Below are 12,206 nucleotides of genomic sequence, written 5' to 3'. Positions count from 1 at the left end.
ACCAGGTTATTAAGCAGTTGTCCCTGTTGGGCCATCTAGAGAGGCAGAGTGATACAGTAGATAGAGTTGGCATTAGGAAGACCTGGGTTCATATTGCATCCCTGTCATTTTATAACTATGTGACCTTGGACAAGTCTTTTAATCTCTCTGAACTTCAGTTTCCAGAGTGGAGATAAGGGGATACATATATGGGATGAAGGGAGAATCAATAAGACTTGACAACCGATTGGATATAAGTGGGTGGTATTTCTAAAATGGGGATGATGCTTCCCCTACCTACTTATCTCACAGTAGTCGTGAATCAAATGAGATGCTGTGATCACAGGATAAGAGCTGGAAGGGACCTTAGGAATCATCCATCTAACACAGTCTCCTCATTTGACAGATTAGGAAACTGAGACCAAGAAAGGGGAAAGAACTTGCCTGGGGTCACATAAGTATTAAGTTGAATTGCAAGTATTTGAGCCCAGATCCTCTGACTCCCAAGTCCAGCCTTCTTAAGCACTGCAACATACTGCCCACCCAGTGGGTATGAGAGACTTGCCAGCTGGAAAGCATCCTACAAAAATGGAAGGTGTCAAGATATTGGCACTTTTATCCTCATCCATTTGGGAACTGTCGGGAATGTGAAAGTAGCATCTTGACAAAATTGCAAGCCCTAATAATTTAGCCTCTGTGCTTTGTGAGCAATTGGGGGAAGATTGGGTGTTAAGGGAATTCTTTTTACACCGTGTTTTGTGTGTCAGTTGGCTTCTTGGCATGACTTTTGAAATTCAGACCCTCTTGGGAAAAGGTGGTAAAATTGTTTTGCTGATTCTGGTATGAGAGTCTAAGCTTTATCTTGTGTGCCTAACTAATTCTTTTTTTTTTCTTTTTTTTAAATAGATGGTCTCTGAACTTAAGGAGCATCTCTTCCGAAATCTACCTGTACAATTTATAGGAAAGAAGAAAATTGAACAGTTAGTCCTGGACTATGTTTCAAAAATGGTTGGTTTTTCTGTTTTCATCATCTGTTCAGTGAATTTTATTGTGTTTCCATAGTTTCCACCACTTTCCCTCCTTTTTTTTTTCATTCTGCAACATGCCAAATATTCATTGGTTCAATAATTTTGTCTTTTGCCTTTCTCTGTATCCCCAGTGATTAGCACAGTGCCTGCAGACAGTAGGGACTTAATATTCTTTTTTGGGGGTGGGGGTGGGGCAATGAGGGTTAAGTGACTTGCCCAGGGTGACACAGCTAGTAAGTGTCAAGTGTCTGAGGCCGGATTTGAACTCAGATCCTCCTGAATCCAGGGCTGGTGCTTTATCTACTGCACCACCTAGCTGCTTCAATAGGGACTTAATAAATGTTTGTCGACTGACAATGTTATAAGATTGCAAGAAGTATATATAGTACATTTCTACTGCCCCAAGGAACTTACAGTGATAATATAATAGAAGGAATATGTGCATACACATTTATTTGATTCTGGTAGATAGTTAATTGTTTCTAAATCATATAAGGATTCTATAGTCAGATAAAGACCTGAGGATCCAGAATAATTGATACTTAAATAACAATGTAGGCCCACAGAGCTTTATGAATAACAGTAATGATTTCTGCACCCTGGTGTTTATGACTATATTTTGATTAGCTATTTATCTGCATTACAATAATCATATGTGGTTGGTGTGGGTAGATAGTTTGTATTTTGAGACTGTCTTGCTCTTCCTAAAAATATAGGAAGTTAAAGCCTTTTTTTAAATTGGAGGCAGGATAGAAATAACATAATATAATTATATTTTTATTGGAAAATTTTTATATAGATGTGCTTGTGGATAAGGGTGCTGGACTTGGAATCAGAAAAACCTGAGTTCAGATCCAGCTTCAGATACCAGCTATGTGATCACAGGGTAGTTAGTTACTCAATCTTTCTCAGCCTCAGTTTCACCATCTGCACCTATCTCAAAGGTTGTTGTGAAGATCAAATTAATTAACATTTGTAAAATACTTTGTAGGCCTTAAAGCACTGTGTAAATATTAGCTACTATATCAGTCAGTCAGCGAGCATTTGAGTATCTGCTATGAACCAGTTGTTCAGTCCTGTCAGTTGTGTGACCTCATTATGAGCTGGGCACTGTGCTAATCTCTGAGTTCAATATACATTAACTCATTAGATACTCACAATAACCTTTTAAAGTAGGTGCAATAGAATATATACCCACTGTATATATGCAGTCAATCATGAATATTTCTTCACATTTGGTCAGGTCTAATTTGCAAAGGGGCCAATTTGTACATAGAATTTGTGACATTATGGGTTATCCCAAAAGTTTCAGTAGCTTAAAATTGAAACAGACTTTTGAGACACTCCACATATATTTAACATACTGAATAGGCTAATATATGAAGTGGGCAAGAACAATTGATAAGTTCACAAATCTGTAAAATGGGATGGTAATTCTTAAACTATTTTATAGTGCTGTTAGGAGGAAAATCCTCTGAAAATCTTAAAGTGCTACATAAATTTGAGCAATTATTTAAAAAAATTATCATTCTTTTATCTCATCTTAATCATTTGGTGGTTTGAGTTCAACTCTCCTGCCATCATTATAGTCAGTGGTGCTTGCCAGTGAAACAAAATGTTTTATGTTTCACAATTATGTTTGGATTTCCTTCTTGAATTAGTCAGTAGGGAATGAAGTCCAGGTTAGCATTTTTACTTAGAATACTTGTGACTGAGTCACATATAGGGGTTGGAATGAAGAGGAGGTAGGAAAGTCTTCCTGTAGAAGATGAGATTTTAGTTGAGTTTTAGTCGTGTTCTCTTCTGAGTTCTGTTCAATTTCAGTTTTTCCATTTTTGGATGCTGGTACCAAAGACGTGTCCTCAGAGGGACTCTTTCTGTGTCCCAGCCACAACATCAATACCAGCTGGAGTGAAGAGCCTGTGTTGTTGAAATGGAACTTGAGGGGAACTGTACTCAGGGGAGGTTAATTACTTTCCTCCTTGGGCGATCGGGTCTCACATGCTTCCTCTTCTCTTGTACTGTAGCTGGATCTCCTTTGCCAGATGCTAGAAACTAGCTGGAGGAAACACAATCTTCATTCCTGGGTTTTCCACTTGTACGCAAGTAGTTCTTGTTCCTGGTCTGCCATGTGATACAAAGGGTCAAAACAATTCTAGGCTGCTGTGTACTGTTAAGGGACGTTTTGTACTCCATTTCCACCCACCCCTACTCCAAACCTCCCCCTTCCCCCTACCTCTTAGCTCACAGCACTTAACATTACCCTTATATCCATTTATATCAGTTTAGCAGCATGGTGGTGAAGTATATAGAAAACTGGACAGAGAGATTCATTGCCTCTGACACATATTGGCTGGGTGACTGTCCCTTACCTCAGGGTGCTCTGGGCAACTGCCTAATTCTATTAGCTGCAGAGAATTGGCTGACCTGAAATGATAAGGAACATTTCTTCACCTGAACCTAGTGAAATCACAGGTCTTTTCCATATCCGTATCCCTGTCCCTATTTACTATCATTCTTCCTCCCCTCTTATTGCCTTCTCTCAGTGTGTAGGAACTTAATGAACATCAAAGCCCCAGGAAATCACATAGATGATTTAATCAGGTGAATTAAAGTTAACATAATTTATAAGCTTGAGTATTTTACCAGGCTGGTCACATTCTTAAAGCAGCTGGAGTTTGGCGTGGTTGCCAGTATAAAGCTAATTTAGAAGTTTTCCACAAGGCAGATGTTAAATGATTACAATGGATTCCGCATTCGAAAGGTTACATCTATGCAGTCAGATACGATGGATTTTGCTTAATTGTTTTTCTCTTTTCTAAGGGAAGGCTCATCGGGTGGGTGGGTGGGTAGGAAGGATGGATAGGGGAGGGTATATACAGAAATTACTGCAATGTGACAATAAGAGGCATTAATAAAACCTGCTCCTACCCAACTCTACAAGAGAAGGGGGAAAATGAATTCCCCAGTAGATATGCTATATTCATTTAAACCTGTGGCAGTGGCTGAATGACTCTTGAAGGGATGTTGATTCTGTACCGGACATGTTGTTCTGTAATTCCTCTTAGTGATGGGCGTGGCAGTGCAGGTGAATTTGCGGTCTTTCACACCATGACTCAGATTTTGGATTCTGTGAACAAGATGTGTGTACCTCTTCCTCCTGGTAAGGGCTTTTGTCATCCACTCCTTTGCACAATGAGTCTTCTGACCCCTGGGCTTTATGTGCTTGAACTCTTGTGTGGATGTACATGGTATCCATGACACAGTCACTCTAGGACCAACTCTAGGCCAACTATATTTACAGCCTTCTATCAATCCAGCCTTCAATCTCTATCCCTCTCTTCCTTCAAGTCTCAGCTCATTCACTGCCTTTTAGTGAAGTCTTTCCTGATCTCAGCTTCTCCTTCTTCTTCTTCTTTCTCCTTCTTCTCCTCCTCCTCCTCCTTCTTCTTCTTCTTTCTCCTTCTTCTTTCTTCTTCTTCTTCTTCTCCTTCTTCTTTCTCCTTCTTCTTCTCCTTCTTTCTCCTTCTTCTCCTTCTTCTTTCTTCTTTCTTCTTCTTCTTCTTCTTCTTCTTCTTCTTCTTCCTCTTCTTCTTCTTCTTCTTCTTCTTCTTCTTCTTCTTCTTCTTCTTCTTCTTCTTCTTCTTCTTCTTCTTCTTCTTCTTCTTCTTCTTCTTCTTCTTCTTCAGTTATGTCCAGCTTTTCATGACCCCTTTTGGGGTTTTCTTGGAAAGGATACTGGAGTGATTTGCCATTTCCTTCTCCAGATCATTTTACAGATGAGGAAACTGGGGCAGAAAACGTTAAGTTATTTATCCAAGGGGGCAGCTAGGTGGTGCAGTGGAAAAAGCACTGGCCCTGGATTCAGGAGGACCTGAGTTCAAGTCTAGCCTCAGACACTTGACACTTACTAGCTGTGTGACCCTGGGCAAATCACTTAACCCTCATTGCCCAGCCCCCTCCCCCCCCCAAGTTGTTTACCCAAGGTCACACAGCTAGTAAGTGTCTGAAGTCAAATTTGAACTCAGGTCTTCCAGATTCCAGGCCAACATTCTAACCACTGTGCTACCTAGCTGCTTATATACCCTCCTTTTATTTAAGTTGTTATTGTTTGGTCGTTTCAGTCATGTCCAACTCTTTGTGACCCCATTTTCTTGTGTTTTTTTTTAGCCACAAACATTTATTTTATTTTTTCCAGTTACATGTAGGGATAGTTTTCAACATTCATTTTCATAAGATTTAGAGTTCCAAATTTTTCTCCCTTTCCTCCCCCCTCCACAAGATCGAAACCAGGTTATATATGTACAATCCACAAGTGTTCTTTTTATCAGTTCTTTCTATGGGTGTAGATAGTAGTAAGCTTCCTCATTAGTTCCTTGGGATTGTCTTGGATCATTGCATTGCTGAGAGTAGTTAAGTCATTCACAATTGCTCATTGAACAATACTGCTGTCACTATGCACAATGTCCTCCCAGCATTGCTCACTTCACTATACATTGATGTTCATTAGTCTTTCCAGGTTTTTCAGGGATCATCCTGTTTGTCATTTCCTGTAGCACAAGACCATTCCACTACAATCATATAGCACAACTTTTTCCATCATTCCTCAGTTGATGGACATTCCCTTGATTCTCAGTTCTTAGCCTCCAAGAGTTGCTATAAATATTTTTTGTACAATTTTCCCCCTTTTCTCTTTTTTCATGATTACTATTGTTATCTGTTTCCCTTCCATCCTATTCCTTTCCCCATGATATTTATTCTATTATCCATCTTCTTTCATCCTATCACTCTTCAAAAGGGATTTGCTTCTGTCTGTCCCCTCCCCCACTCTGCCCTTCCTTCTTTTTGTTTGTTTGTTTGTTTGTTTTTTTACCGGCAATGGGGTTAAGTGACTTGCCCAGGGTCACACAGCTAGTAAGTGTTAAGTATCTGGGCCGGATTTGAACTCAGGAACTCCTGAATCCAGGGCCAGTGCTTTATCCACTGTGCCACCTAGCCGCCCCTTGCCCTTCCTTCTTTTGCCCCTCTCTCTTTATCCCCTTCCCCTCCTATTTTCCTGCAGGGATAGAGAGATTACTCCACCCAATTGAGTGTGTACATTATTCCCTCCTAGAGCCAATTCTGATGAAATTGAGGTCTTTGAGCCAATTCTGATGAGTGTTAGGCTCATTTACTGCCCAGATTAAATAGATTACTCCACCCACTTGGGTGTGTGTTAGCCCCTCCTTGAGGCAGCTCTGATGAGTTTAAGGTGTGACCCCATTTTCTTGGCAGAGATACTGGAGTGGTTACCCATTTCCTTCTTTAGCTCATTTTGAGGAAACTGAGGCAAACAGGGTTAAGTGATTTGCTCAGGGTCAAACAGCTAGTAAGTGTCTGAGGTTATATTTGAAATCAGGGAGGTGAATCTTCTTGATTCCAGGCTCAGCACTCTATCCACTGTGGCACCTAGCTGTTTATTTAGTGGCTTTGTATTTATTTGTCTTTATTTTCTTTATGTTTATTTTGTCCATTTGTCTACATGTCCTCCTCTCCTATCAGAATTTAATCTCCTTTCAAGTAGGGATTGTTTCACTCTTTGCACTTCTATTTCTAGCACCTAGTGCAGTCTCCAACATATAGAAACATTTAATAAATACTCATTGATTGATTATTTAACAACAGCATAGAAGGAATGGGCCAGATTTAGAGGCCAAACAAGCATATTTTGATGCTCCTTGGGGCTTCTCTAAGGAGAGTGAAGGAGTAGGTGGAACACAATTCCCAAGTCAGTTTCTGTGACTTGTATAACTCAGATCTATGTGAATCTTTTTTTTTTGGTGAGGCTATTGGGGGTTCAGTGACTTATCCAGGGTCACACAGCTAGTAAGTGTCAAGTGTCTGGGGCCAGATTTGAACTCAGGTCCTCCTGACTCTAGGGCTGGTGCTCTAACCACTGCGTCACCTAGCTGCCCCTCTATGTGAATCTTTTAAAAAATCTTAATGGTATTTTATTTTTTCCATTTACATGTAAAGATAATTTTCAACATTCATTTTTATAAGATTTTGAATTCCAAATTTTTCTGCTTCCCTCCCTTCTTTCCACCCTCCCCAAGATGGCAAGCAATCTGATATAGGGTATATATGTACAATCACATTAAACATATTTCCACATTAATCATGTTGTGAAAGAAGAATCAGAACAAAAGAAAAAAACCTCAAAAAAGAAAAAAAAACAACACAAAAAGTAAAAATAGTATATGGTTCAATCTTCAATTAGATTCCACAGTTCTTTTTCTGAATGTGGAAAGCATTTTCTACCATGAGTCTTCTGGTGTTGTCTTGGATCATCGGATTGCTGAGAAGAGCTAAGTCTATCACAGCTGATCCCCACATAATATTGCTGTTACTGTGTATAATATTTTCCTGGCTCTGCTCTATGTGACTCTTTTTGATTCTAGCTTGCTTCTTTTTTTTTGTTTTTTGTTTTTGCAGGGCAATGAGGGTTAAGTGACTTGCCCAGGGTCACACAGCTAGTAAGTGTCAAGTGTCTGAGGCCGGATTTGAACTCAGGTACTCCTGAATCCAGGGCCAGTGCTTTACCACTGCGCTATCTAGCTGCCCCCTCTAGCCTGCTTCTTAAAACATCCATTGAACTTTAGAGGAAGAAGGGACCCTGGAGGTTTCTCATTTCAGGTTCTGACCATTATGGTTTCTATATGAAAATATTACCTCTGTTTGTATTTTCAGGTGGGGCCTGAGTTTAATTTCTGCTGCATTGTAATGATGGTTGTCAGCTTTACAATATAGAATGATCAGGCTTCCTTCCCTCTTTGCCCAACCCTCATTCCCTTCCCCCATTTCTACATAACACAAAGTCTATCTGTAAGCACATGCTAAGCTTTGATTTCAAAGGGGAAAATTCATGGACTAAAATTATTCTAAGGTAGGTTTACCCTTTTGGAAGAAGAATGAAGGGATTTGTTGAGAATTTTGCTTAAGTTTCTGCCATAAGCCATTCATACTCTTTAGTTGTAATCAGAAGACACCCAGTAAAAATGGAGTTGAGATTTTGGCTTTGTCTGGTGCCAGATCCACAAGGTCATAGGACCATAGATTTAGAGCTTGAAGGGACCCCAGTGACCTTCTAGTGTAATCCCCTTGTTTTATAGGTGGAGAAACCAAAATTGGTGGAGAGGTGCATTGTGGAAATGAACAGAATATAACATATTATAAATGAGAAGGTTATGCTGGAGAAGTGGTGTGAGGAATATCAGAAAAATATATGAGCAGAAAAAAAATTCCAAATGCATTCATATTCTCCAGTCTGTGAGATTAAAATTGGATATTAGATCATAAATCTCCCCTACTTAACCTTTCCCTTAATTTATCTCCCAGACTAGTAAATGGAAGAAGCTTTTGGTTTTCTAGTTAGAGCTTTTATTGTATGGTAGTCACAAGGTGATGTTGATTAGAAGGATAGGAAAGTAGAAATACAATACAAATCGTCTTAAGTCTAGGCTTAGTCTATATTCCGTATAAAACTCACCAAAACCCAAGGCTACCTTTGGGGAGAGAGACCAAGTCAAGCGCGTGCTGTTAACCGAGAGCCGGGCCAAGTCAAACTCCAGTCCGCGTCTGTCTGTGCAGCGCAGCCAGGAGACCAGCGGAGCAGGAAAAAAGGCCCCACTTCCGTTCTCTCCTTGCCTTTTAAACTCGCACCCGGAAATCGAGTGCTCAGCAGGCAATCTGGCGTGCGTCACAGGCAGACTGGTGTGTGTAGCTCATGCTGTTGGTCTCCTCCCCAAAAGGGTGGTCCTAAAAAAAAACTGGCGTCTCTCCATAATCTAACCGACTGTTAAAACTTTTTACCACAAGTCTCTTGGCCACAACCACCCTATCCTTTTCTTTTTCATTCCCTAATAATCTAATCTATCTATGATTTCAGGGATATATATATATATATATATGTATATATTCTCTCCAGTAATGTGGAGTTCATCCCATTCATACCTGCCTATACTATACAACACCAATCCATGTCCTCACATAAATCCACCGCACATGGTAGACTCAACATGCTGGGGAAATTTTTCACATTCTCTTGAGATTGTGCAGAGATCAGTGGAACACACAAGCTGTCTATTGATTATCCCTTGGTCTCATTATATGACCAGTTCATTTTTTTTCTGCTCATACATTGGAGAATACAATAAACTTAGGGAGAACCTATAGAAATGCTTTTGGAATAAACAGACACCATTTTACTTAGCAAGAGTAAAGACTGGCTACAAGGAAACAACGTTGGAATTAGGATTATATACCTCTGGATGGAGACTATGAAAAAACTGAGACCCAAGAATGGAATGAAAAGACCATCCACTTGGAATCCACATGAATTCAGCCAACAGTATGTCAACAAAAAAATATTAAACAAATGGATGAATCCCATGGATTTCTTTGTGGAAATGGAAAGTTTATGATAGCAATTCAAGACCAGGTCATTGGTGCCATAAATTACAGATAGTCTCATTTTTTTAATAAACATTTTAATTTAAAGTTTTATGTTCCGAATTCTCTCTCTCCTTCCCTTCTTCCCTCTTCTGCCCAGACAGGTTATCTTTAAGGAGCTAGACTTAGTGAATAATGTTGATTATACAAGAAAATGCTAGAAACTATACAAAATATAAAATCAGGCTATAAAAATTTATTATTTATCAGTGACCTGGCAATCAGCGACTTGGTGGCTGGAATTATATATCAGAAACTTGCCATGTTTCATAGAAAAACAGATGACCAATCCCCATTCTACAAATGCCCTGTTGAAATCAACTAATATGCTGTATTAAATCTAGGCCATTATTACAGCTAACTTTTTTGTCCACAATTGCCTGGATATAATATCATTCTATAAAGCTTTAAGAAAAATATTTTTAATAGAGTCTGCCATTCCACATACTCATAGTCTCTAAGCTAGATGGAACAAAAGGTTTTCAAAATATGGAGACCCAGCAATGGAAATCAAAATAATGTGGGAAAAAAGATGTAAAGAATATTATCACTTTTCTCTCTGCTACTGGTACCAAGAATGCTTTTAGTGAGCCTAAAAAGGGAAGATTTTAATATTTTTATTCAACTATTAAAAGTAGTTATTTTATGCCCATGTGCAATAATCTACAGAACATTAAATATAAAAGAATGATAGAATAATAACTTGTCCTGGAACAATATTTCTCTGACCTCCATCAAAAAATATGAGTCTGAAATAATAATCATTTATGTCAGATTTGCAAAGCACCTTGCACAATGTTGAATCATTTGCCAATCAAATCTTATAAGAATTTTCTGAGTGTGTTATGTGTTCTAGACACTGGATATACATGGGCAGAAAGAAAATTAGTTCCTACTATCAAAGAGCTTTGTACACCTTAAAAGTGCTATATAAATGTAACCTATTATAATTATAATGAAATTCTACTAGGTGAGTACAGCATGTAAAGAGATGAATATGCACATGATAATTTGACTAACAAGTGGAGGGATCATAACATCTTTCATATATATGCCCCTTTTCTTTCCTCTGACACTGCTACCATGATAGTACATACCCTAATCACTTCATTCCTGAACTCTTGGCAATAGTCTGCTGGTTGGTCTTCCTGCCTTCGTTGGTTAGCTGTCTACTATCTTTTCAGTGTTCTTATAACTTCCCCCAGGGACTCTATAATCTAGTGATTCTGGTCTCCTTGCTGTGCCTTGGATAAGGCATTCCATCTCTCAACCCTGTGCGTATCTTCATATGGAAAAATATGTTCTACTTTTTTGACTGGCTGTCTCCTATGCTTAGAGTGCTCTTCCTCCTTGTCTCTACCTCTTGGGTTCATTTAAGTCTCAGCTATAATACCACCTTTTACAGGAAGCCCTTTTCATATCTCTTGTAATTCTAGTGTCTTCCGTCTGTTGATTATCTCCATTTTATCCTACATATAGCTTTTATGTACACAGTTCTGGGAATTATGGGAAATTCTTCTGGTCTTTTGCCTCACTAGCCTATGGATCAATATGGAAGATAACATGTTTCAAAGTCCTTTACATATGTTATCTTGATTGGGCCTCACCGCAGCCCTAAGGAGTAGGTGATATCCTTATCTTTCTTTCTTTCTTTTCTTTTTTTTTGGTGAGGCAATTGAGGTTAAGTGACTTGCCCAGGGTCACACAGCTAGTAAGTGTCAAGTGTCTGAGGCCGGATTTGAACTCAGGGACTCCTGAATCCAAGGCCTATGCTTTATCTACTGTGCTACCTAGCTGCCCTGATATCCTTATCTTTCACATGAGAAAACTGAGTCTCAAAGAGATTAAATGCCATATCCACGGTCACATAACTTGTAAGTCAGACGCAGGATACTAATCAGCTCTCACCTGACTTTAGTACCCTATCCTCTGAGCCATGCTGCTTTTGTTAGATACTTTTCCCCCTGTGCCGAGACCAAAACACCATCATTACAACCTTCTTTTATTTGAACCACTTAGGGAAGAGTTTCTGAAAATGAACATATTTTGAATTTCTTTTACTTTCTCTTAGCAAGCTTGTAAGGAATTTGCTGTATCCAGTAAGAGGTGAAAATGGAACTTCGGCATTGGATGACTTTTTAATTTCATTGTTGCGGGTTCTCCCACCCATATCGATGCGAAATCATCAAAAGCTTCTTATCCTGTTAGATGTTTTTTCGTTCCTTTCCACCCCCCCACCCCCCCCTGCAGAAGATCCACCCAATACGTGGTAGGCCCTCCTCTCTTTCCTTTAACAGCTGTGGTATAAGAATATAGCACTTGGGTGATCTGTCTTCTCTCCCTCTCACTATGTGTCCAGTTCACACCCTTTTCCAATCATACATACTTTTGGTGGTATCTTTTAGGCCAATTTTCACACAAAAAGAGTTGCTGTTAATACTTTGTAGTCTATTTATCTCTCCCATGCCTTTTCTCTTACCTTTTGGGGCATTTGCAACTTCATCTTCGAAGATGGTGATATCCAGGCATATCATATCACCAGGAGAAAATTCGTGTTAGATATAGACTTTTGTGGCAACAGGCAGCCTGAAATCATTGACTGCACTATGGGATCTCCCATATGTGACCCAGGCCAGTCTACTCTTCCTACTCAATTCTGGGTCTCTTGCCCATAGACATTATCTGTCAAATATGTAAATATTGACACAG

The 12,206-nt window shown here is 39.3% G+C and overlaps 1 protein-coding gene across 3 annotated transcripts in view; it reads left to right on the top strand.

Moving 5' to 3' along the window:
• LOC122730030 (gamma-secretase activating protein) overlaps positions 1-12,206 on the top strand; it is a 120,927-nt gene that overhangs the window by 92,592 nt on the left and 16,129 nt on the right. For all 3 annotated transcript variants that reach the window (XM_043969225.1, XM_043969224.1, XM_043969226.1), the window contains 3 exons: positions 886-987; positions 3,035-3,105; positions 4,076-4,170. In XM_043969225.1, coding sequence (XP_043825160.1) covers positions 886-987; positions 3,035-3,105; positions 4,076-4,170 — 268 coding nt within the window. The remainder of the gene's footprint in view (positions 1-885; positions 988-3,034; positions 3,106-4,075; positions 4,171-12,206) is intronic.

Source organism: Dromiciops gliroides, chromosome 5 (genome assembly GCF_019393635.1).
Source record: "Dromiciops gliroides isolate mDroGli1 chromosome 5, mDroGli1.pri, whole genome shotgun sequence".
NCBI lineage: Eukaryota > Metazoa > Chordata > Mammalia > Microbiotheria > Microbiotheriidae > Dromiciops > Dromiciops gliroides.
Note: the sequence above shows the minus strand (reverse complement) of the source record. Positions and strands in the feature narration are given on the sequence as shown.